The sequence below is a fragment of the Lathyrus oleraceus genome, chromosome 5 (assembly GCF_024323335.1).
Source record: "Lathyrus oleraceus cultivar Zhongwan6 chromosome 5, CAAS_Psat_ZW6_1.0, whole genome shotgun sequence".
Lineage (NCBI taxonomy): Eukaryota > Viridiplantae > Streptophyta > Magnoliopsida > Fabales > Fabaceae > Lathyrus > Lathyrus oleraceus.
Window position 1 is genome coordinate 312,172,146 of NC_066583.1, and position 25,738 is coordinate 312,197,883.

The 25,738-nt window shown below is 35.9% G+C and overlaps 1 protein-coding gene across 4 annotated transcripts; it reads left to right on the plus strand.

The window, feature by feature from the left end:
* Positions 1 to 570: 570 nt before the first annotated feature.
* Positions 571 to 14,145, plus strand: LOC127084236 (uncharacterized). Of its 4 annotated transcripts, none has more exons than XM_051024648.1 (28): positions 571 to 763; positions 858 to 1,044; positions 1,142 to 1,269; positions 1,391 to 1,507; positions 1,791 to 1,937; positions 2,248 to 2,640; positions 2,728 to 2,882; positions 4,300 to 4,421; positions 4,540 to 4,631; positions 4,762 to 5,008; positions 5,093 to 5,150; positions 6,704 to 6,852; positions 6,959 to 7,029; positions 7,123 to 7,293; positions 7,744 to 7,815; positions 7,956 to 8,057; positions 8,569 to 8,658; positions 10,582 to 10,657; positions 10,729 to 10,822; positions 10,933 to 11,002; positions 11,301 to 11,480; positions 12,342 to 12,464; positions 12,551 to 12,634; positions 12,725 to 12,909; positions 12,996 to 13,134; positions 13,216 to 13,275; positions 13,456 to 13,560; positions 13,650 to 14,145. In XM_051024648.1, the coding sequence occupies exons 1-28, from the start codon at positions 656 to 658 to the stop codon at positions 13,761 to 13,763; spliced, it is 3,639 nt and encodes a 1,212-aa protein (XP_050880605.1). In that variant the 5' UTR covers positions 571 to 655; the 3' UTR covers positions 13,764 to 14,145. The 4 variants fall into 4 exon arrangements, with proteins under 4 accessions (XP_050880605.1, XP_050880606.1, XP_050880604.1 ...); XM_051024649.1 differs by having other exon boundaries at positions 2,248 to 2,625; XM_051024647.1 differs by having other exon boundaries at positions 2,248 to 2,882.
* The last annotated feature ends 11,593 nt before the right edge of the window (positions 14,146 to 25,738 follow it).

Below are 25,738 nucleotides of genomic sequence, written 5' to 3' on the forward strand. Positions count from 1 at the left end.
TCAAACCTCTATAATAATTCGCTTCACATATATTATAAACATAAACATTTTCTATAACCTAATCCGATTTAAGACATGATATTTTCAATGAAATAAACTCTTTATTCAAAGAGAAAATCTCCGAACCCAAAATGATAGTATTCTCCTACCTTCCTTCATTGTTTCACTATTTTGCTTTTCTCCAATCTCGTGGATCAGGTGGTTGTTGGTGCATCGTTGGTTGCCATAATGCCTAATAGTTAGTGTTTTTAAATTTATTTATTCATACTTATAAAAAATAAAAAAATCCGGCAACCAACCAAGCATTGTGCCGAAAGAAAACATTAGATAGCTCGACTAGAACCGAACGACCAGGATCTAGCACAATAATTCGGCGCATGATATTGACACCTGGCTAAATTACGCTTGCAACTTGTCCCAATCAATGGCCGCAACACTAACATACACCGTCTCCTAAAGTGCTGTACTGTGCACCAAATCATGATGTTCCAACTCCCAACCAAGTCCCCAACCAGCCAAAAAAAAATAATTAACCATTTAATCAATTAATTAACACAACACGCATATAAACAAATAAAAAAAAAATCGTAAAATCATTATATCGCTTCACTCTCAATTTCTCTTTCTTTCAGAAGAAGAGGGAAGGAAAACAAGCATGGTTTCAACGAGACGCAACAGTGGTGGTGGATCTTTCCCCGCCGCTAAAAGACCTTCTTCATCTTCCGATGACAAACCTCCTTCTCCTTCCCCTAAGCGCCAAAAGGTTTTCCTCTTTCTCAATCCCTAACGTTCTTTCCACCACTCTTTCTCTCACTTTTCCTCGATTCGATTTTCTGATTACTTTTTTTTTCTCTCAGCCTGACAATGGTGCTGCTGCTACTTCCTCGGAAAAACCGATATCGATATCTCCGACGGAGAATTCCAAGGATTTTCGTACTCCAGAACCTCCCGCCGATCCAGGAGAATGTGCTCCCACCGATGCTCAGATCGAAGAACCGGTACCTGCTGATGATAAAATCGATGCAACACCGCCGATCGCTGACGGTGCGTTTTCACCACTCACTTTTCAATTTTCCGTTACTTTTATTACTATTATTATTATTAGTTTTTTGTATTTTTATTTTATTTTTAATGTGAAAAGGTTCTTCGCCGACTCTGGTAGCTGATAAACCTAGGGCTTCGTTCTCTTCATGGAGTATATATCAGAAACAAAATCCAATCCTCGAGTCTTCAGCTCCCTGGTGTCGGCTTCTGTCCCAGTCTGCACAGGTGATTCATTCGTTTCTGATGATTGTATTAGTTGAATACTTTTGAAAGCAATTCTAAATGTTTTTTTTGTTTGTGTTTAAATTTGTTTACATGGAAATGTATTTGTATTTGATTAATGCAGCATCCAAATGTTCCCATTTCCATACCCAACTTCACTATTGGCTCAAGCAGAAATTGCAATTTTCATTTGAAGGATCATACAATAAGTGGAAATTTATGCAAAATCAAACACACACAGGTATATATATCTCAGGAGTAATGTAAGTTTTTCGTGGCGTTTTTTCTTCAGTGTGTGGTGTGGTTATTGTTATGATTAGGCTTTTCCAAGCACACACCTCAGCAATTGATACTCGACTATTTCTGGTTATTGTTTCATAAATGTTTCTGGGCCCTATAAAATTCCACGTGGAGATGTGTGTGCCTTGTTGCCTTCTTTCCTTTTTTTTCTTTCTAGTTGTTTGGGGTGAATATCTTAGATATGTATGTGCAGTATGATTACTGTTGTTTCTCGAAATGATCAGAGCGAGGGAAGTGATGTGGCTGTGTTAGAAAGTACGGGTAGCAAAGGATCTGTGCTAGTCAATGGGACACTTGTCAAGAAGAATGCCTGGTGCGCGCTAAACTCGGGTGATGAGGTGGTTTTCGGATTGCATGGAAATCATTCTTATGTATCCTTTGTTTATTTATGAGAAATGCTAACATGCGCCCTTAGGTATTTGTTACTGTACTATATATAGAAACTTTGTATTGGAAATTGTGCATTTCATTTCTTAAAAAGTTAAGATTTGTTTTTTTACTAGACATAATTACTATTTGTGAAATCCTTAATTTGTGTCCTGTTTTTCTCCTTCATTTAAATGCTCTTGGTTCATCCCTCCTTTCTTTTTAAAGGGGAATTATTGTTCTCAAGTAATTATATATACGTCGGTTTGTCTCTCTCTCTTTCTCAAAGGGTTTCCTTGATTTATATTAATCTAGATTTTTCAGCAAGTAAACACTGAAGTTGCAGCTAAGGGTGCAGAAGTTCAGAGTGGCGTTGGTAAATTTATGCAGCTTGAAAGGAGAAGCGGAGACCCTTCAGCCGTGGCTGGGGCTTCTATCTTGGCTTCTCTTTCTAACCTCAGACAAGATCTTAAAAGATGGAAATCTCCATCTCAGACTGCCAGTAAGCCTCACCAGGGTGCTGATGTTTCTATTCATACTGTCCTCCCTGATGGTACAGAAGTTGAGCTTGATGGTCTGGAAGGCAACTCAACTCCAAATATAGGAACTGATAAAGCTGCTGATGCTGAGGCTAGCAACAAGAACTCTCCTATGGATTACGATCCAGAGGATGCAGGCGCAGAGCCAGGCAATGTAAAATTCTCTGGGGTGAATGATAAGCTAAGGCCTTTATTCAGGATTCTAGCTGGATCTACTACTTGTAAACTGAAATTGAGCAAAAGTATCTGTAAACAGGTATTGGAAGAAAGAAATGGGGTGGAGGACACACAAGCCGCTTCGATTTCGGGTACATCTGTACGTAGTGCTGTTTTCAAAGAAGATGCTCATGCCGCAATACTGGATGGAAAAGAACTAGAAGTGTCCTTTGACAGCTTCCCATACTATTTAAGGTATAACTAATTCATGCCTCAATGACTTTCATGGAGTTTCCAGCTATGTTTTTATATTGTTTATATTTGGTGAATTTCTAAATATCATTTTTTGTTATTTGTATTACTGCTGTATTTTATGCTTTTTTAAGTTTCTTTTACATCCAAATTAATTTTCTTTACATCCAAATAAATGGTTTTTATGTTATAATTTATGTGCATCTGTTTATTTTTCATATCAAATAATGTGCTACAAAAATAATTTTATTTCACAATGCATTCTCTAGAATGTCTATAGTTGTGCAAGATGAAATAAGTCACTTTTATGTTACAACAAGAAGGGGGTGATTTGGTACAACAGTTGGAGTTGCTGCCTTGCTCCTAGGAGGTCACAGTTTTGAGATTTAAAATTAGGGCCACCTCTACTAGGCCCACCAATACCATGAGTCACGTCCTTCTTTGAACCTCTCCTACATTAGTTAGACATTTATATTTTAGAACTACGTTACCATCTACTTTGGCGTATTAATTTGAAATAACTGTGTCAAAGTTTCTATAAACAATAGAAGATGATATTAAATAGTAATTTAGTTATACCATTTGAATGTCTAGTAAGTGGATTTTTGACCATTGTAGTATTTAGATCTTAATTATTTTACATAAACTTCAGACAAAGTGGTATGAAATTTAAGTCAAACGCGGCAACAACATCGATAACAATATAAGCCTTTTATTAGTAGGCGTAGTTAGATACATGGATTAAACGACATAATTTTGTATACAACTAATCAATCTTTCTATTCAATTCTAACCCAACCTTATTTTTATCCCTTTACCAAACTTATGTTTTTCATTTTGAAGTCTGTAATCAATCACCCTCAAAAAGACCTTAAAACAAACCCATTTTATTGGGTACAACTTGACCGACCACTCTCTCATCAACCCCAAAACCCTGCCTCCTCTTGGATTTAGCCAGTATATCTACTAGATACAGACATAAGACTTGTCTCATTTTTGGAGTACATATGATGTGTCAGCTAGGATGCCAGCTAAATAAACAACCAATGGGATGATGTAATGTTGCTAATCTCTCCTCAAGCAGTCGGAAAAATGAACGTTAATTGAAGTCGAACAGCAAGCATATGGAAAGGAAGATTTATCTACAACTATTTTTGGTGAATTGAAAGAGAATACCAAATGTCTTATAGAGGCAGCTTCTTAATTAATAGTATATAATAGATACTAGATTCTTTTTGTATTCTATATCTATATATATTGCAATGTTATGGAAAAGAGCCTAAAAACATGTCAACTCTGGTATCCTTTTCTTTCTTCTATTAAAAAAAAAGTTATGCCAAACATTCCACTTTTAATTGAGTCCATGCAAATTGCTTGATGTCGTTCTTTTTTAACTTTGTTGCTGATTATCTTTTTGTAGTGAGAATACAAAAAATGTCCTGATTGCAGCTTGTTTTATACACCTGAAGCATAAAGAGCATGCAAAGTATACCACAGATCTCACCACCGTAAATCCCCGTATTCTACTTTCAGGACCTGCAGGTTTGTAGTTATTTGCACCATTGCTCTCTCTCGCTCAATACACGCAATGCCAATTTGGTTTTTGCCTCCTTTATCATCAACTCATTTCCCCCTGCAATTCTATAAATTGTTTTTGCAGGGTCAGAAATATATCAGGAGATGCTTGTAAAAGCACTTGCGAAATACTTCGGGGCTAAATTGCTCATATTCGATAGCCAGTTGCTTTTGGGTGTAAGATTAAGTTTCCTTGGTCTGATATTTGGATTAATCCTTGCATATCTTTTTCTTCAATGTTTCTTTCTTTTAAGTTTTCTTTTTACTAATAATTCTGATAATGAGTTTTTTATTTGTTTTGTTAAAGGGTTTATCTTCTAAGGAAGCTGAGCTTCTCAAAGATGGAATTGCTGCCGATAAATCTTGCAGCTGTGCCAAACAAAGTCCTACAGCCACAGACACGGCTAAGAGCATGGATCCACCAGCTAGTGAAACAGATACACCTAGCTCTTCTAATGCTCCTACTCCACATGGACTTGAATCTCAAGCTAAGTTGGAAACTGATAATGTACCATCTACATCTGGATCAGCTAAAAATTGCTTGTTTAAACTAGGTATGTGCTCTTCTATTTTTATTGCATCTTTTAAGAAGCACTAGTTTTATCACAATATTTATATTTATAATAATAATCCTGCAGGCGACCGGGTTAAGTATAGTTCATCTTCTGGGTGTTTGTATCAGACATCTTCTTCAAGGTACAAGTTTGTAGTAAATTGATCTGAATCGGTTTCTGTTTTTCATCAACATACATTGCTGTCTACATCTTTCTGCAAATAATCAAATAGTATAGGCCTAGTTTGGACTATCTTTTGTTTAATGAGGGCTATTCAAGTAAGATAAATATTTGATTCTTCATGTACCTAAACATCTTTATAAGTTTATGGGTGCTTATGGAGAAGATAAATGAGAAAACTTCTAAAAACTGAGGTGTAGAAGTTAATATTAACGTAAGAAACTATTATTTAAATGACTTTGTTAGTACTAATGTTGTCAAACATGTAATTTGGACTACCATTGGGAGGAGGATGAAAGATTATAACTCGGAGGATTGTATGTACCACGGATCCTACCAAACATTGTATTGTGCCACACCAGAGAGAGGGTGAGGCGAGACACTGCACTGTAGATAGATCTCAGGTAGATATCAAAAGAGGGTTGTGCTATTGATGTGCAAAATGAGGCTTGGTCTGAAATAACACTCGACGAACATTAAGGTTAAGGCTATGTTTGGATTGATGGAAATAATGGAGCGGAATGGACCATAACGGGATAGAATGGAGCAGAGCGGAATGGAATATGGATTCCTCTCCATTGTTTGAATATTTTATTAATAATGCTTCATTTCGTTGCATACACCCCAAATTGGATGGATCAAAAAATGAAGGATTGAATGATTCCACTCTATCCATTATTTGCAAATCCAAACAATGGAATCTCATTATTTATCATTCCATTCCATCAAATATCACCAATCCAAACATACCCTAAAAAAGAGTATTCTTTGAATACATGAAGATATGAACAGAGTAGAGATCAAAAGAGGGCTGTGCTATGATATGCGAAATGAAGCTGAGCGCTGTTGATCATTCCAAAATGCCATGAGAGATGGTTCAGTGTCCGGAGAGGAAGAAGGCCAGTCTCCATTTGGTCTAATATCTCAAATAGGGAGTGTGAAAGAAATGTGGCTTTAGCCACAAATCAGAAACAGGTTTTCTTATGTAAAACATAGAAAATCACAAAAAATACACATGGCCTCAATAATATGCAGACAGGCCGCGTAAAACTGAATATTTCCCTGTGAAGATTAGTGGCCACAAGGGCCGTGATTTTTCCAGACAGTGGCTGTGAGTTCTTGCAAATGCTCAGTGGCTGTGGCTGTGACTTCTTGCAAATGATCAATGACAGTGGCTATGATTAAATTTTTTTTTCCTTCTTGTTTTGTTGGTAGTCTTACAAATGTAGGGCAAGAAGTATTGATAGGAAATCTTTTGTATTCATCTATGTTAACTTTGGGCTAAAATGATATTTCCATTGTAATTTGGAAAACTATAGTTGCTTTATTTATATCCCCTTCATTAGATTTCTCTCCTTTTTTAGTAGAATGTAGGTCTTGTATTGTTTTCTGTTTAGTTCCTCCATACTATGTTTTGTAAATTCCATTTTTCCCAGAAATATTTCCCACCCATACCAAACATATGCCTTTGTTTTTATTTTCGGTTATAATTTTGCTTAGCAATTACATGTACAGGGGTCCATCTAATGGAAGTCGAGGGAAAGTTGTCTTAATTTTCGATGATAATCCCTTGTCAAAAATTGGTGTAAGATTTGATAAACCTATACCTGATGGAGTTGATCTTGGAGGTGCCTGTGAGGGAGGTCAAGGATTTTTCTGCAACGGTAATGCCCTACCTTTCTAATAAACTACAAATATATTCTTGTTACTCTATACTCTCGGAGCATTATCTTGGTCCTAGATCTTGAAGTTGTCTTTATCTCTTTTCAGTCACTGATCTTCGATTGGAAAACAGTGGCATTGACGAACTCGACAAGTTACTTATTAATACATTGTTTGAGGTTGCCTTTTACTCTGATCTAGTAAATACCTCTTTTAACAACATTTTACTGTGCCTTAATCTTGCAATAAGAGTTTACATATCTCTGTTTCAGGTGGTAACTAGTGAGAGTAGAAATTCACCTTTCATTTTGTTCATGAAAGAAGCAGAAAAGTCTATAGTAGGAAATGGGGATCCATACTCATTTAAAAGTAAGCTTGAAAAGCTTCCTGACAATGTGGTGGTAATAGGTTCACATACTCACACCGACAGTCGAAAGGAGAAGGTAATCAATATGTTTTAAGGGTAACTATTTTGTAATGCTAAAATGCCATTTGCATTGAGGCATTAGAAGCTTAAATACACGCACACACGCACACAAACACGCAATTGCACAAAAAAGATTTAAAAACCCGTGGCTTGATAATCTGAACAATGTTTTATATATCCATACCATTTGGTTTAGGTACATGAAGGCTTGACGAAATTACAAGTTATTCGGAGGCCAAAAATTTGTATTTTTTAGTTGTCGTGGGCTTTATACTTTATTAATTGAGAAACTGAAAAAGATGTGTGTAATAGTTGAAGTGAGATATGACATTTTAGCATTTCAAAACATTTAGATGCTAAACGGAAATCCTAAATATATGGTCCTTTGCATTTCTATTTCATCCTTGGTTTAAATGAATGTGTATAAGCAACTGTGTGGTTAATACATAACTACTTTTCCTTGCAGTCACATCCTGGGGGTTTGCTTTTTACGAAGTTTGGCAGCAATCAGACTGCCCTTCTTGACTTGGCTTTCCCGGTAGAAACTATATCCTTAATTAGTTCAGTCTTTTATTGGGATGAATGTATGATTAGTTCAGTCTTGTTACATGCACAACCCAACGTAAGTTCTTTCTGGCTTTCTCAGCTATAATTACATCTCATCTCATTTTTTTCCAGGATAGTTTTGGAAGATTACATGACAGGGGGAAAGAAGTCCCAAAACCAAACAAAACTTTGACTAAGCTATTTCCAAATAAAGTAACAATTCACATGCCACAGGTTTGTCCAGCGAGTTGCATTTCATTAGTTTTCCTCTCTTTTTTTCTTTTGAAAAAGCTGCACGTCCTTAACTAAGTGAAAACCACTAGACCAAACTGATTATTCCACAAGTTTAAGCTGTTGGGTTAAACTTGGAAGTACACAAATGGTTTATATTTATTGAGTCCCCTCATACCTTGAGCTCGAAGCATATTGATAATGCTGGCCCATAGTTGGTGTTGAAATTTCACTTTGATTCTATAGATGAGGGGGGCCACACCACACGGATTGAACTCACCAATCACAAGCACTAATAAAAGCTTTTATACCTATGTAGCACCGACACCTCTAAAAATCGGCGTGTCCGTGTCCCTGTCGGACACCTGCACTGACACTTGTGATTACATTTAGTTTATTCATTTGATTCAAATTATTACCAGTATAGCCGTGTCAGTGTTGGGGTCTTATTCGGGGTGTCCGTGCTTCATTGTTTATTACGTCAATGGTAATCATATTATCTTCCCATTTATAGGATGAGGTGCTTCTAGCATCATGGAAACAACAACTTGATCGAGATGTGGAGACTCTTAAAATCAAAGGAAATTTGCACCATTTGCGCACTGTAAGTAACTTTGTGCAATTTTCAATTTGATTCAAACATGCATTTTTTTTTCGGCTTATACTTCATATTAGGTGTCCACCAATGTTGCTTTGGCTTGTATATGACACTTTTCTTAAGAACCACTTTCGTTATGCATCCAAGCTATAATCTTGGAACTAGGACTTTCAGTAATGTATATATTCTTTGAACATGTTCTGAAATACCCAATGCATTTCATGATGTTGCTTCCAAGTAATATGCATACAACAAATATTATTTTGCTGGTAATGGAAGCTGAAATATATTTCCTGATCTTAAATTTGGCATTCTTTTCCTTTCAATCAATGCTAGATAATGGCCATGTAAAAATGTAGCATGCCATGTATTCTAATTGTTTTCCTTGGTACTTATAGTTATAGCTGTCAAAACAGGCTACGTGACGAGCTTGGGCTTTATGCAGGCCGAGCCAAAAAGCTCTGTTTATAAGGCTACAATTTTGTTGACCCTGCCTGGCCCATTGCGAGCTATGATTTTTTTCAGGCCAGCCCGATTTACATTTACTATTTATAAAAAGCCCGGATAATAAACAAGTCTTATTTTTCTTGCCAAGCCCTTCATTTTTCGAGCTTTTTGGCCTGGCCATTTTGAGAGCTCTACTTATTGTTTGGTTCGGGTATGAAAAAAATACCAAAGGAAAAAATAAGAAAAATAGCAGTATGGTTGCAGGAATGATCTATGACTCAAGTCTAGGTGTAGTACCCATGATGGCAATATAATACATGACTAGTTCCTTATCTGGTTTAGAATTTTTTGGAGTTTTCATGTGCTGTACATATGATATGACTATATCATAATGTGAGGTAAGCTGTTAATATCAGAAACAGGATGCACCTAAAAAACAAGAAACTAGACAAACTTTTGCACCTAAAAAACAAGAAACTAGACAAACTTTAGTTTGATATCTATTTTAGTTGGAGTCAATCAAGGATGTCAGACTCTTGAGCATATGCAAACTCGTTCGCAAGAGTATGAAAATTTAAAGCTGATTAAAAAAGCTCTGAAAATGACACGTAATCATAATAGAGCACCAATTAACATAGAAGTTCAAGTTTCAAACTCCATAATAAACTTGTTACCAAGAGAAACATAATAAAGCAAGCAAAGTAGCAAAGTATGCAGTTAAGTTCTTAGTTCCTTTTTACTACATACAGCAAAAAGTCACATAACAAAGCTCTGAAAATGACACGTAATCATAATAGAGCACCAATTAACATAGAAGTTCAAGTTTCAAACTCCATAATAAACTTGTTACCAAGAAGAAACATAATAAAGCAAGCAAAGTAGCAAAGTATGCAGTTAAGTTCTTAGTTCCTTTTTACTACATACAGCAAAAAGTCACATAACATATGCTAATGGCTTCAAACATCCCAAGCTCCTATGAAATCTTCTCTATCATCATCATCATCAAACTCTGCCCTGGATGAAGCACATTTTTCATCATTAAGCAAAGTTGGATTGCTTGAACTTCCACCTAATTCAACATTGGCACCATTGGTATGTAACATCAGCTTCCACATTGGTAACAATAATACCAACTTTGCTCAACATTGGCCATAGTTTGCACGCCATTGACTTGTGATTCTATGGGTCTACCATCAAAACGAGTCTGCCTGCCATTCAACTTATTCTGGCCCTCTAGACTAGTAAACTCTCGAATCTATGAGTGCGCTCGTGAGTCTGACAACCATGGGAGTCATTAATAGCCTTTTGTTGGTTATCATTCTGTTTCTGTATCTTTTTGTTTCCTTATTTCATTCTGTTCTAACTTCAATGGTTCCACATTCCATTTGATCATGTTCAGTTTGTAGTTTGACTGTTTTATGGTTTATCAATTATGATTGCAGTCACAGTGCTTTTAATCACAATTTAACAATTTTTTTGTAGGTTTTAAGCCGTAGTGGGATGGAATCTGAAGAACTCGAGGCCTTGTCTGTCAAGGATCTGACACTTACAAATGAAAGTATGTTTTACAAAAGTGCTAAGGATTTGCTGCTGAAATCTCTCGGCTATATCATTTTTGCTATATTGCAGATTCAGAGAAGATTGTTGGTTGGGCTTTAAGCCACCATCTGATGCAGAATTCTGATGTCGACGCTGATGCAAAGCTTGTGTTGTCTTGTGAGAGGTAATTATTAGCTTGTGATTTCATCTGCTTGTTATTTGAAATATTATGCTAACTTCACAAATTTGTTAATAATTTATTATTCTTTTGATAAAAAATATTTATTTTACCAGTATCCAGTATGGAATTGGGATCTTACAGGCTATCCAGAATGAGTCGAAGAGCCTAAAGAAGTCTCTTAAGGTGATTGTTGTGAACTTTTTCTGCTTTGATTGTTGGAAATAGTGTCTTTTGGTAGTTTGTTACCACTCAGTAATATTGGTTGCGGATGTAAGACCATGGCGGTAAGACAAAAATCCACCATGGCGCTGCCATCCTTCACAACTTAGCCATGACAGTGGTAAAAAAAACCTGCCACAGCAATTTGTCATTGCCAATATTTAACAATACTGTTATCGCCTTACTGTGGAAAAGTTTAACCAATTGTTTTCTTACAAATACTGCATTTTGAATCATCTTGCTTGTGTTTTTATGTAATCAGGACGTTGTAACAGAAAACGAATTTGAAAAGAGGCTTTTGGGTGATGTTATTCCACCTAGTGACATTGGTGTTACTTTTGATGATATTGGAGCTCTTGAAAATGTTAAGGATACATTGAAGGAATTGGTGATGCTTCCTTTACAGAGGCCTGAGCTTTTTTGCAAGGGGCAGTTAACCAAGGTCTTCTTTTACTGATTGACATACATTCTATTTGTTTTAGTACTATGTGTTGTAAAACAGTTGAGTTAGACATCGTTATTGATGTTCTGTCCCCTTCCTTCTCTTTAACTATTCTATTGAGTTTGTGATGCTTTTGAGGGGAATTAATCTTTCTGATCTAAGTGGCGGATGGAAAAAGAAATGCGATATATCTGGCCTGTATCTTGTAAATTGCAATGCCTTTTTATTTGTAATCGTGTTTGATTTGCTAAAAATTGAAGGACTTAACAACACAATTACTTAATCTATGTTTGGTTCATGAACAACATCCAAGAGTGAAATATGGATATACTTCCGTTTCCTTTCTGTCTCAGATGGCCCACTTCCCAAAGTCCTATTTTCACCTTCATTCCTTGCTCGTCCCTAGTTCCCTCAAAACTGGTTGTGTTGTGTACTGATTACTAAAGAGTAAACAATGAGATGTTTTTGTCATTTGCTGGTCTACTTGTCCAGTCTTACTGGGTGCATTAATATGTGATAACACTCTCTGCAAGTTACATAGCCGTGTTGCTTAATGTTTCACCTGAAAAACTAAAGCATTTGCAATTGGTTTTGAAAGCTGGTTTTTGAAGAAAATTTCATCCAAATTTTTTCAATAAATCTATTCCATTATGGGGGGCAACCTAGTTCTACAAAGCTTATGCCACCTGGGTCCAGTGAGGATTGAAATTCATTGCAGATCTATAGGCTGTAAAACAAAACATTCCTAACTGTTGCTTCAATGCTACCCTTTATTTTGATTCATCAGTCATAAACTGCTCTTCAAAATGAACATTCAAATACTGTTCATTTTGATTGAATTTTGATTTACTTATTGTGCAGCCATGCAAGGGAATTCTATTATTTGGTCCCCCGGGAACAGGTAAGACAATGCTTGCCAAGGCAGTTGCTACCGACGCTGGTGCAAACTTCATCAATATTTCCATGTCAAGCATCACATCTAAGGTTAGATTTGCTTCACTGTGTTTATTATACTATTTTTTATCAATTCACTGTTCATTGTAACTAGCGATCTCCGCATTTTCCTTCAGTGGTTTGGTGAGGGTGAAAAATACGTCAAAGCCGTTTTCTCCCTGGCAAGTAAAATTGCGCCCAGTGTGATATTTGTTGATGAAGTAAGGTTTTTCATAAAATGCTGCTGGTTTGTATTAATTCATCCCATACAAAATAGATTACTCAGAAAACTATTATGGTTTCTTGTATAGGTTGATAGCATGTTGGGTCGGAGGGAAAATCCAGGGGAGCATGAGGCCATGCGCAAGATGAAAAATGAATTCATGGTGAACTGGGATGGTTTACGTACAAAGGATACTGAAAGAGTTCTTGTGCTCGCAGCCACCAATAGACCTTATGACCTTGACGAGGCTGTCATACGAAGGCTGCCTCGGAGGTGAGTTCATTCACACTTTAGTTTGATCTTTTTCGTTTATTTTTTGGGGAGATATTGAAGTTTTCATGGTCTTCGAACTTCTTCAGATTAATGGTAAATTTACCAGATGCTCCAAATAGAGCAAAAATATTAAAAGTTATACTTGCAAAGGAAGATCTGTCTTCTGACGTTGATCTGGGTGCAATTGCAACTATGACTGACGGATATTCTGGAAGTGATCTCAAGGTTGGGTGTTCTTTTTCCTTTTACTCTATACTTTTTAAGGATAAGGTTATCGGTGCCTTCATGCTTGCTCTTCTATTGCAGAACTTATGTGTAACTGCTGCACACCGTCCTATTAAAGAGATATTAGAAAAAGAAAAAAAGGTATGGTTCTTTAGAGTGGTGCATTAGCATCATGCTAGGCACCCTGAGTATGTCATTGTTCTTGACTGTAAATTAACAGTTAGAGACTAACTTAGAGTGCTCTGTTTAAATAATAAGTAAATTTGAAATCACGTTTGCATGAATTACTCAATGTGCTGTAACATGTTTGATGCATGACAGGATCTTGCTGCTGCTCAAGCAGAAGGTAGACCTGCACCTGCATTACGTGGAAGTGATGATATCCGATCTTTAAATATGGAAGATTTTAAACATGCTCACCAACAGGTACGTGTGAAAGGAACCTTTTTTATAATCTCCCTCCAGCCATGCAGAACCCCAAAACAAAATTAACCTTAAATGTCATATTGAATCAGGTATGTGCAAGTGTTTCTTCTGAATCTGTTAATATGACGGAGCTTTTACAATGGAATGAACTCTATGGGGAAGGTGGTTCAAGAGTCAAGAAAGCACTAAGCTATTTCATGTGAGTTTATCCTCTGTATGAAATGTTCCCCCATCATTGGCTGCTGCAAAAGCAGGCATGCGTATTTGTAGTTTTGCACGACTGTTGAGACTTGCAGGGCTTGCGGCTGCGCCATTTCGGTTGTAAAATGAAATATAGGTTTTCAAAGTTTTTTTTTTACCTGTGGGATGGTGGGTTTTGAAAGGAGTAGTGGAGCTTTAGTTAAATTTGGCAAGGCTTTACTTATTTTTAATTTTGTTCCTCATCCCCTGGCCACTAATGCTGATGACGTGCTGAAAGTTTTAAGTTACAAGTGTCACTAGAAAAAAATAGTCATATATGACCCTGTGAAAATATTTGTTGTTCATTCCTAATGGAATTTGTTGAAACAATAAGCATTTAGTTAATGACTGTATGTCCGTTTCTTGTATGTATATATATCTGCTTGTAGTTGACTTATTAATGCAAATTGCTGACGTTTCACACTGAAAATATTGAAATAAATGAATGAAGGAAGCTGGGAATTTTTTATTCTAATAACCATGCCTTTCATAAAAATTCCCTTGAAGTTTCCAATTATTTCCTAAAGCTAATAAGCACATGCTAATTGACGCTGCATTTTAAAAAATAGAGGTGTTTGCGCATGATCTATTGGATAGACTGTGTATAAGGTTTAGGAGGAGGCTCCAATTGTTTTGGAGGTGGCGACACCTCTATTTTTCATACTAAATTGACAAAAAAAAAAGGTTAAAATATAGAGGTGTCTGTCATTTGAATTGTTGTCTCCTCCTAAGTTTTATATATTATCAACTCAATTGATGACATCTCTATTTTTTTTCATGAGCTCTGCGTTCTGCATTGTGTATATTTTTTTATTATTTAAAACATGAGTATTTTAGTTATTGAGGATATTTTTTTTAATAAAAAACCCAAAGCGAGACCTGATCTTTTAGACTTGAATCACAACAAAATTATCTTCACACCATAATTTTGAGATTTTTTGAATAGTTTTATGTAGATGATCTTTTACACCATATTTAATATGAACTCGTCAGTATAATGGAAAATGATTACAAGATATTGATGTTCTCACATAATGTCATACTTTCTTATTTTCAAGTAGGTTTTAAAATATTTTTAATTAAAAGTGTAGTAATCTGATTTAACAGAGAGATTTACTTTTCAAGTTTTTCTTAATTCATTTATTTATGATTTATGATTCTCTAAAAACAGTCTAGTGACAACATAATAAGTAAAAATTATGGAAGATATCCAAGCAGAAGTTTGCGGCTGAAACGCTTGCTAGAATAGAACTTGTTTATTGTATTGTTGCTGGCTATATAGGGTCATCTGACGCTCTTCCTAGAATGAAACAGATCTTGATATTCTTTCAAACAATTTGTACATAGAACAAGAAAGGTTGCATCCTTTTTTTTCTCTGAAATTAGTGAATAGCTTTTGTTTTTTTTTTGAAATTTGTCAATCATCTATAACTAAAGGTTGAGATATTTGTAGACATACACTATGAGCTGAATTATGGGAAGGAAATATTTTTCCATTAACTCCAACAAATACATGAGAATAAGGGGGCGATTCTTTCACCTAGATCGGAGGAGCATACTTTGACCAAAACCGACTCTTTTAAGGGCATTCAATTAACCATATATTGGGAGGCAATTTTGAAGTGGGTACAGATACTGTCGGGCGATCCAAGCTCCAGTCGTGCGACTTAAACCCGTGTTTGTCTATTTTTAATGAGCCTTTCATAACACCTTTGCAGGTCATGAACTTTCCTCTAGGATCCAATACAAGTTATCCCAATCCATAATCCCTCAAACATGATACTTGGGAAGAGCAAAATGATTAAATTGGATGAATGATGGTCTCTCTAAATTTTAGGGAGGCCAGTCCCTTGAGTTAGGATTGGAGACGAGTCCTTCATGTGAGGCCTGTAGGTGAGTCCCTCAAGTAAAGCTTAGAGAGAGAGAGACCCTCAAGCGTCAGTTATGGGGAACACGTGAAACATTAAATGCTTTGTTATGAAGAGTTTGTCTTGGGAAGACACAAACATTTGGTCCTACATCATGTGTCTATCCTAAATGCTCCACCCTTACTAGTATGCGTGTACATATTACCGACAATGATAACTTATGCGACATATGCACTTTGACTTTATAAATAATGGACTCTTGATCGCTTTTTTCCCACGCTTTCTCCATTCTCTGATTGAAATTCTCTTATTTGGTACTTCTTTCTTAAGTTCAACTTCATCATCAATCCATAATCATTTCCAGCACAAGTATTAAATCTCTCATTTTCCTTGTCCTATCTTTTTCTAGAATGACGGTCATTAAAGATTTAGATGAGAATAACGATGTGATAAAGCCTTTTACTCGTGTGAAGTATATATAGATGTAGAACCAATGTGTCAAAAATGTGAGGCAGTCAGAAAAGTTATTGATTACAACTTTGTCGAATTAGGGATGTTTGGAAGTTATACTAGTACTTGAGATTTAAGTAATGATAATATCCCCTCCCCTAATTCTTTCCCAAGAAAATTAGGACTATTGGTGGCATCTAAATCTTCAAAATGTTTAAGAGGTAAAGATTATGAGATCATTTATACCATCCAAGAGAAATTGGATTTCTTTTGTAAAATCTTAAATTAATCTAAATAAGGGGGGCAAAGAAGTCGTCCTCAAGAACATCGCTCTGAAGATAAAAGGGTTAACATGGCGTCCTTGTTGATTATGGGGAAACTTCTTTTACATGTACCTTCCTTTCGTTTATGACTTTGAGGGTGTTGATCTCTTTTACGACGTTTGAGTATGATGTTCTTAGAACTATCAATGTCGTCCCACTCAGATATTGTCCAACAAATTAGTTTTCATTAGGGCGTTTGAGATATTATGTAGGCACTTAGAAGTCCCTCATATTGCAGGTCTCTTCATTTCCTTTTATGGTACTAAGACCGTGAGCAAGATCAAATGTGTTATCTTAGGCGCCTTGCCTGGGAGGGTCGTCTTCATCCCTTACCAAAAAGTTATAAGAATTGGAAGAATAAGTTCATGAGAGTGTGATAGCGAGATAATCCTTCTATGGTGATGTTCGAGGAGACCGATGAAGACAAATTTCCATTTTATTGGGCAAAACACACAACTGTGATAAATGGTTCCAATTACGACTTCCTAACTGAGATAAAGATTAAGGTTCTTGATATCTTGGATGAAATTTGCATCATGTGAGCGATGACGAAAATAAGGAAATTAAAAATGATTGCTTAAGTTTGATGTCCATTCAAACGCATGTGATTAAAATGTTGATTTAAGCAACCCTTTTCCTATTTGCTCACAAGAAGGGTGATGCTCATGCTTGTTGAGCATAAGAAGGCTTTTCATGTCAATAAGAAAGTTGTCCGGGGCGAGAAATGGTATGATGATCCCCACAACCACCTTAGCGTTTGTTAGGTAAAGGAAAGAGGAAGATTGACGACATGGGAGCCATCATTTCCTCTTGACCCTTGAAAACTATAAAGTATGATTTGGTCGGAAAGACGTGCTCTCCTTTTTAAGGTCGCAAACATAAAGACATGACCACTTAGTAACTTGGATGCTCCAGAGATCGTGGAGTTGAAAGGAATGCCCAAAAAGAGAGCATATTCCACACCCCTTTAGCGAATAAGGTACCATCTCTCAAGAATGAGGACTTTGATGCCAAGACTTACATGCAAACACATCTTGAGTTTTTGGTGAACTTCCTCAATGACCACAAGAAGGCGACTCACATAGGGTCCAATTAGATGTAAAATTTAATAGAGACCCGCATGCTGAAGGGTCTAATGGTGGAGCGTGTGATGTTCGACGCCTACAGTCAGTCAAACATGTCAATTATCAATCTTATGACCAAATTAAACATTAAGTGGGAGACATTTACTGAGATTTAGAAATCTACTAGCGTGAGCGGTTGAAAGAGACATAGAAAATCATGGATAAAGCCAGCAAGAAGATCGCCCAAGTAAAGGCAGAACTGCTCATGCTAAAGTAGTTAGTCAAGGTTGAGACTCTTTTTAAGCAAAGGCTGGAAGAAGACCTGTTAGATGCTTATAATGACATAGTTAATTCTAAGGATATGTCCTTTGAAAATGATAAAGTTCAAGTGACTTATCTCTATCAAAATATGGACTTGAGCGAGCTTGACCTGTTCAAGGTCGTTATAAATGATTAGCTGGTGGACGAGGTATATGAGTTTGATCAAGGAATGGTTCTCACTATTAAGGAGGATAACATCCCTTATCTGATGGCTACCCCTTGAAGGTGAGAAAAACACAAGAAGGAGGGTTGAATTGTGTTGTCTTTTCTTTCTTTTTAAAACTCTTGGTCAGATTCTAAACACAAGATTGTAGAATCTAATTCAGTCAGAGGTAGGCAGAAAATATGAAATACAAGAAAGAATAATAACACACAAAGTTATTCGGTTCCCTCTCACAACTTGAGAGTAATCCAGTCCCCTTGTACTTACAAGAGATTTTCATTATAATCACACAAGATTACAATTTGTTCAAGCATACAAGCAAGAGACTTCCGATGCTCAAACACTAAAGTAAGAGACTTCTATGCTCAGACCCAAAAGCAAGAGATTTCTAATGCTCAAACACACAAACAAGAGACTTCTATGGTCAAACACACAAGTAAGAGACTTCTAACAATCTACCTAACAGATAAATGATTGTTGGGTAAAAATAGTTGATATACAATCAGAGGTGAATAAAGAATACACTGCAAGTAGACTCTTTCAAGACTTAGGGAATTCCTTTACTAGAGAAATATTATCTTTCTCTAGAGCTTCGTTATTGCTTTGAACATAATTTAATTCTTCCTTCAAAAGATCATATTGCTTTTTCAATATTTTCATGTGTCTGCCTTTCGCTTGATACCATCCCATGAGATCTTAAATCAAAGTAATTAAATCAGAATGAGATAGTTTAGAAAATACCTCACCCTCATCCTCAGACTCTGAACTAGAATCTAAGTCAGATTCTGCTTCAGAAGATGTAAGAGGCATCAAGGTAAGGTTGACTTGCTCTTCATCCTTGTCAGAGTCTTATTCATTGTCAAGTTCATCCCATGTTGCATTGAGACTTTTCTTGAATTTATTCTTTAAGCTATCTTTCTGAAAGCTTCCCGTCTCTGACTTGTCCTTTTGTAGTTCATGACATCCAACAATGAAGATGTCAGACTTCTTGTAGTTGAAGCATCCTTTCTGATCATCCTTCTTTTCTCTAGAGCTAGATCCTATGAAGCCACTACTTCTTCTAGAGAATCTCTTATTCTTCTTGTCCAGATACTGATGCCTTGAGGATAAAGGCCATTTCCTTATCATCTGATTCATCTTCAGAACCTTCTACATGAGAGGCTTATTCATACTCCCAGACCCGAGGAGCCTTGGCAACTTTAGCAACAAATTGCAAAGCCAAAGGCTTTGAAAATATGACAGGTTCATCTCCATTGAGCTCCATCTCATGGCTCTGAAGATTAATGATAAGACTTTCAAGACTTAACATGTTTAAGTCTATAGCCTCCTGAATAGCTATCACTTTAGGTGTGTATCTATCAAGAAGACTCCTAAGAATCTTCTTGACATGATCAAATGTATTGTAGCTCTTGTTCAGAACCTGAAGTCCAAACACAAGAATTTGAAACCTATAAAACATGGTTTCAATGTTTTCACCCTCCTTCACCTGAACAACTCATATTGCTGAACCAAAAGATTAGCCTTAACTTCCTTAACTTGTTGATTCCCTTCATAAGTAGCACATAAGGATTCAAAAATGGTCTTAGCAGTAGATTTATCAATAATTTTGATGTACTCAGAATGAGATAGATAATCAACCAAGATGCCTCTAACAATATGATCTTTTCTATAGATATTTTTATGAGCTGGTGTGAGAGTTTTTCTATCAGACACCATTCAAACTCCATTGACTGGAATATCAATGCCATATTCTAGAATATCCCATAACTCATCATCAAGACCTATGATAAGAGTATACATCTTGATCTTTCACCATTCAAACTCAGTAGAGTCTCCACTGAAAGTTGGAGGTTTAGCTGTATAATTGTTCTTTTCTGAATTGTTATAATCATGATTTATAGTAGCGTGTGGATTAGGAGTACCACTTCCAAATTCAGAAACACCGAACATGATTCAATATGTTATTTTCAGGATCTTTTTTCACTACTGTTAAGTGTTAAGCACAAACCGTGATTTGATGCCAACTAAAGGTGAAAAAACACGAGAAAGGGGATGGGGTTGAATTGTGTTGAATTTTCCTTTCTTTTTAAAACTATTGGTCAGATTCTAAACATAAGGTTGTAGGTCTGATTCAGTCAGAGGTAGGCAGTGCACATGAAATGCAAGAAAGAAGAATAACACACAAAGTTATCGTGGTTCCTATCACAACTTGAGGGTAATCCAATCCCCTTGTACTTACAAGATATTTTCACTATAATCACACAAGATTACAATTTTCTCAAGCACACAAGAAAGAGACTTCCAATGCTCAACCACTAAAATAAGAGACTTCTATGCTCAAGCACACAAGATGGAGACATCCAATGCTCAAGCCCACAAGCAAGACTTCCATTGCTCAAGCCCACAAGAAAGAGACTTCTATGCTCAAGCACACAAGCAAGACACTTAAAATGCTCAAACATTAGTAAGAGACTTCTAACAATTTACCTAATCGATAAATGATTGTTAGGTAAAAACACTTGATATACAATCAGAGGTGTATAAAGAATACAATGCAAGTAGACTCTTTTAAGACTTAGGGATTTCTAAGATATACAAGGATAAGAAATCATAAGTTCAGCTTATGCTTTTATGTTGATAGAGTAACTTCTCTTTGAGTGTCAATTGGTGTCTTTTTCTTCAAGACTTTAGCTCCTTAAATATAGAAGAAAAGAGTCGTTGAAGGTGCAACATAATAGAGTCCTTTGAGAAGTTTCAAAAGAGACGTTGGAATGTTTCACCAAATAGTCAATGTTGGTGAAGGCTAGTTTGAAAAATCTTTTCTACAAAAGGAATTATCAGTTGTATCCTAGAAGACTCTATGAAGAAAATAAAGCTTAGGTCTTCACGTGACAAAGTAGACACAGAGGTTGATAGAGACTCATCAAAGTCACCATGGTCCTTGCGCTTTGACTTGCTCAAGTTTTGATCATTAGAAGGAGACTTCTTCAAAGTCCGGTCTTTAGAGCCTGACTCCTTCAGACTCTGACCTTCAGACGTTGACCTCTTCAAAAGTTGACTTCTTCAGAGCCTGGTCTTCAGCTTCTGATCCATCAGATTTCGGTCTTTATGCTTGTCATCGAATGTTCATAGTCAGAACCAATACTTGGATTCTATATGAAATTTTAGTATATGATCCTCCACACTTGAACAAATATTAGTATATCCAATTGTTCTTTAAATACTTTGTTATCAACAAAACTTAAGGAATATCTGACAAAGTAATTTTGTTCTAACACCCATATCAACGAGGAGGTTTGAGTTCAAGAAGAGGGCGAACCACTTGTGTCCCCACCTAACCCCTAGGATTTTTCCTATTCTCTTTATAGTCTTGTCTTTGTATTCTATCCTTTATTTTTACTTTCTTCCTTCGTAGGTCCGCTAGTAACAGGGGTACTTTTAATGGAAATGTTCTTGCCTTTTGGTGGTTTATTTTTAAAATTCTTGGCTTTTCTATTATTTGTAGTACTAGGGCATTGTTATAAGGTGTGTTCCTAGTCTAAGATTTAGTGAATATCCTATTGAGACGATAATGAATCTTTGTCACGGTCGAGTGTAATAGCCAAATAAGGAGGCAATGACTCCTTTTTAGCATCCAATATAATTTCTTGATAAGGCGACAATTTGTAAGGGTCCAATAATAAATAACCTGATAAGGTGGTAAGGATCCCTTTGTAAGGGTCCTCTTTATATACAACCTAATAAGGAGAAAATATTCCCTTTGTAAGGGACAACAATATATATCCCGATAAAGTTACAAATATCCCTTTGTAAGGGTCTAACAAGACTGCCCGATAAGGCAACAATGGTCCTTTTGTAAGGGTCCATCAAGATAGCCTAATAAGGCGCCTAGGATCCCTTTTTAAGGGTCCAACAATATATAGTATGATAAGGTGATAAGGGTTCCTTTGTAAGGGTCCAACTAGATCTTCAATATAAAAAAAAATTCATGGCACTAGTAAGTTAAGAAAATAGGGCGTCTCATTAAACACTCATACCTTTGTAGGGGAAAAGAGTGCCACCTTACCTTTATTATTCAATAATTATTTTTGATAATTCATACATTGGCGGGATAAATTTCATCTCCTTATTCCATCACGGGAAACATAACACAATAAACTATAATAATATCTCATATTTATTGAGTTCCAAGTTCCGGGAATGAATCATCCATCCAACTCTTTAAGCTTGTATGTGCTATGAGGCAATTTATGATACACCCGATACGAGCCTTCCCAATTAGGAAGATGCTTTACAATTCAATTAGGTGTGACCATTTTCCTGAGCACGAGATCACCTTCCTTCATATCCCTTAAGACTACCTTTGAATTATATTACTTGACATTTCTTTGCTTGGTTGCGAATTCATGAATGTGGGTGATCTCTATATCCTCTTCGATCATGTAAGATGTGCATCTAATCTTGTTTTATTTTATTTACACATAGAAGTTCCATTGATTTGGCTTGATAATTGTCAGATACCCCGTTAATATATAGAAAAAATGGGTCATCTTCAGGCGTGTCTTACCTTCTTCATTAAAATGTTCATGCCACATGCGGGCATGCCAATCTTAACGAGTAACACGACCTCTATGTCATAAACCATCTTGAATGGATTTTCCTTAGTGGTGGAGTGTGTTCTTGTATGATTCGACCACAGAACCTTGCAGAAATTATATTTAAATACAAATATACACCTTGGACGAGAGAATGTCAAATTAACTAGAATAAAAAAGAAAGAATACACATAATGCAACAATTTATCCCAAATGTCCTTGGTGTTATCTAATTTTATTTTTATCTCACAAAGAATTACTTGTTGGGTGATTCCGCTTACCAATAGCTTGTCGGTGGACAACTGAAATGAACTTCATTTGAACTCCCAGTTGGTGGTAGAACTCCACCACAGTTGAGCTGATGAAATGAATTCCATTGTTTGATATTAATTATTGGCAAACCGAACCTGCAAATGATTCGCTTCCAATAGAAGTAGAATCTATTTGATGAGATTTCAGATACGACCTCAACTTCTATGCACTTAGTGTAGTAGTCCACTCTAACAAGTAAAAACTATAGTCGACTTTACACTAAGGGGAAAGGATCTAAAATGTCCATGCCCCATTGATAAAATGGCCAGAGAGATGTGACAAAGTGGAAAATTTTGGTTGTCGTGTGGTGAACGTTGGGGTGTCTCTGATATTTATCACATTTTCTAATGAACTATGTGTTATCCTTCATCAGGGATGGCTAATAGTAGGTGACTCTAGGAAGCTTGTGAGTGAGAGCTTGCCAGCCAATATAGATTCCACAGACTCCTTTTTGGACCACTATGAGAACCATGGAAATCTCATCCTTGCCTAATAATCTCGCCATTGGGAAACCCTTCATATCTTGTAGAGCTTTCATGCTACCACAATGTACCTTGTCATTAACTTTCTTATTTTCTTTGCTTCGACCTCGTTTAATGGAAGTTCGTTAGATTTTAGATAGAAGATTATAGGCCAAATCTAATTTGAGGCGTGGGCGACATCTATGGTGTTAAATTTCTTCTTCTTTATGCTGGGAGTGACTAAGGTCTCTCTTGTATCATTGTCATATTGTGGTCGAGTTTCTTGGTACTGGAGAGCTTTTATAAGAGACCCGCTTATCTAGGTACATAAAATATTTTAAAGAATTCGAAATGTTTACCCATGTTATGTAGTTTCTAGATATATTTGATAAGATTATCCTCATTCGTGTGATACTCACAAAGGACTTGATTGGCGACCAACTAGAAATCGCTTTGTGCTCTAAGATTTTAAGCACCCAGTTCTCTGGTGAGGTTCACTCCGACGACAAGGGCTTCATAATCATCTTCATTATTATTGGCTCTGAACCCGAACCTCAAGGATTCCTCTATGAGAATTTTTATTGAGCTTTATAATACTACCCCAACATCACTTCCCTTAAGGTTTGAGGTTCCGTCTATTAGGAATACTAGGAATCAATGATGAAAACTTATTGCGAAAAAAATAAAAATACTACTGATCAAATCTTCTTATACTTAAATCATTGCTTGTCCTCTAGAAATTTAACTAGCATAGGAAAAATTAGGAAAAATCAAGTTTTCTTAAAAAACTTGAAGAGATGCATACACGGGTACTCACTCAAAATCCATGTTTTATTTAGCCAAATTTATATTAATCGATACTTGTTCAACTTAAGGTTCTTATAAAAATGCTTACTAAAGTCTCCTCCAAAGATGAAAACATCGCCATAGTCTTGACTATAAATCTTCACACCTACCACTTTTTCCTTTCAAAACATGATTATGATCAAATAAAGGCATTTTGTACAATTCTATCCAGTTTTCAATTCATGTGGTGTACTGTTTTGAGCTAATTTTTTTTTCCATTAGGGATTATATAACTTTTGGGAAGGAAAATCGAATGATGATTATCCGTGTTACTCCGATTAAACGTCCTTATATATATATATATATATATATATATATATATATATATATATATATATATATATATATATATATATATATATATATATATATATATATATATATATATATATATATATATATATATATATATATATATATACTTTTCTAGACATTGGGGATCAACTCACCTTTTGGCTGAATAACCGAGTAAGGGTCATCCAACTTTGTATACGTATTTCCTTTTCCTACCATTATTCATTTTTATTTTTTCCTATCTCATCTCAATGACACATAACACACAAAAATATTATTATGCCGAACCACCACTCAGAAAAATTCGATAAAGTAAAAAAAGATTACAAGTCAAGATAAGCTAAATTAGGATCCAATCGAGATAATTTAGGTGTTAAGGTAAGAATGATTCGCTAAATCTTTCTCAAAATATCTAAGCTTAGGACTCACTTCTCATGAGTTTATCATTTTTTTATTGTGCAATGCATTTTTACAATTGTTCACATTTTCAGAATGATTCATCAGTAGGGGAAACAAATTTCACAACATTATTTACACATAAACAAGAAATACTATAAAAAACCACTCTTAAACTTAACACCGTCCCCAATGTAAAGCAACAAGAAAATGAGAGGATATACACCTTACAAAGATTTTACTGAGGATGAGGTGGAGGAAAGTTGCCTATAAAATGTGCCAATTGAACATGGCTTCAAACATTTGACTTTTCATGTGTTGGTCAACTTTCATGGCTTCAATCATTCGACTTGTCTATTTTTCTCGGCTTCTACCCGGTCCATCCTTTCCTGATCTGCAGTGTTTGACGTGTAATGTCTGGTAGGAGGTAGGGTGATAAAGCCTACGTGTTTTTTTGTGGCATCTCATCATCATTGAGTCAGATGGTAGCACTAGCTCTGGCATGTCTAAATATTTCCAGTTGGCTCTATTTTTTTCACGGTGGTCATAGCTGGGTTGGGTAATACTATCAAATATTTGGCCATATTATGTCCCCTTTCTCGGGTCTCTAAATTTTTTAAGGTGCTTAACCATAAAAGCCACAATATTAACAGGGATACTATTTACCATACACCAGATAAATAAGAGTTCTTTTTGGCTAGCTATGCTAGTTCTACCCCTCTACTTAAAATGGTATGTGCTAATTCTTTTTGCATATATATAAAATTGAGGTTTTGGATATATGAAGCCTTGACATTAGAAAGTTCATGTATACACTCAGTTGAGATGGGAGAGACTAGGAGGAA

Coding starts and splice junctions, on each gene's coding strand:
- LOC127084236 (XM_051024647.1), top strand. CDS start 656: ATGGTTTCAACGAGACGCAACAGTGGTGGTGGATCTTTCCCCGCCGCT. Junction 11,481..12,341: donor GCAAGGGGCAGTTAACCAAG/GTCTTCTTTTAC, acceptor CTTATTGTGCAG/CCATGCAAGGGAATTCTATT. Junction 13,276..13,455: donor TATTAGAAAAAGAAAAAAAG/GTATGGTTCTTT, acceptor GATGCATGACAG/GATCTTGCTGCTGCTCAAGC.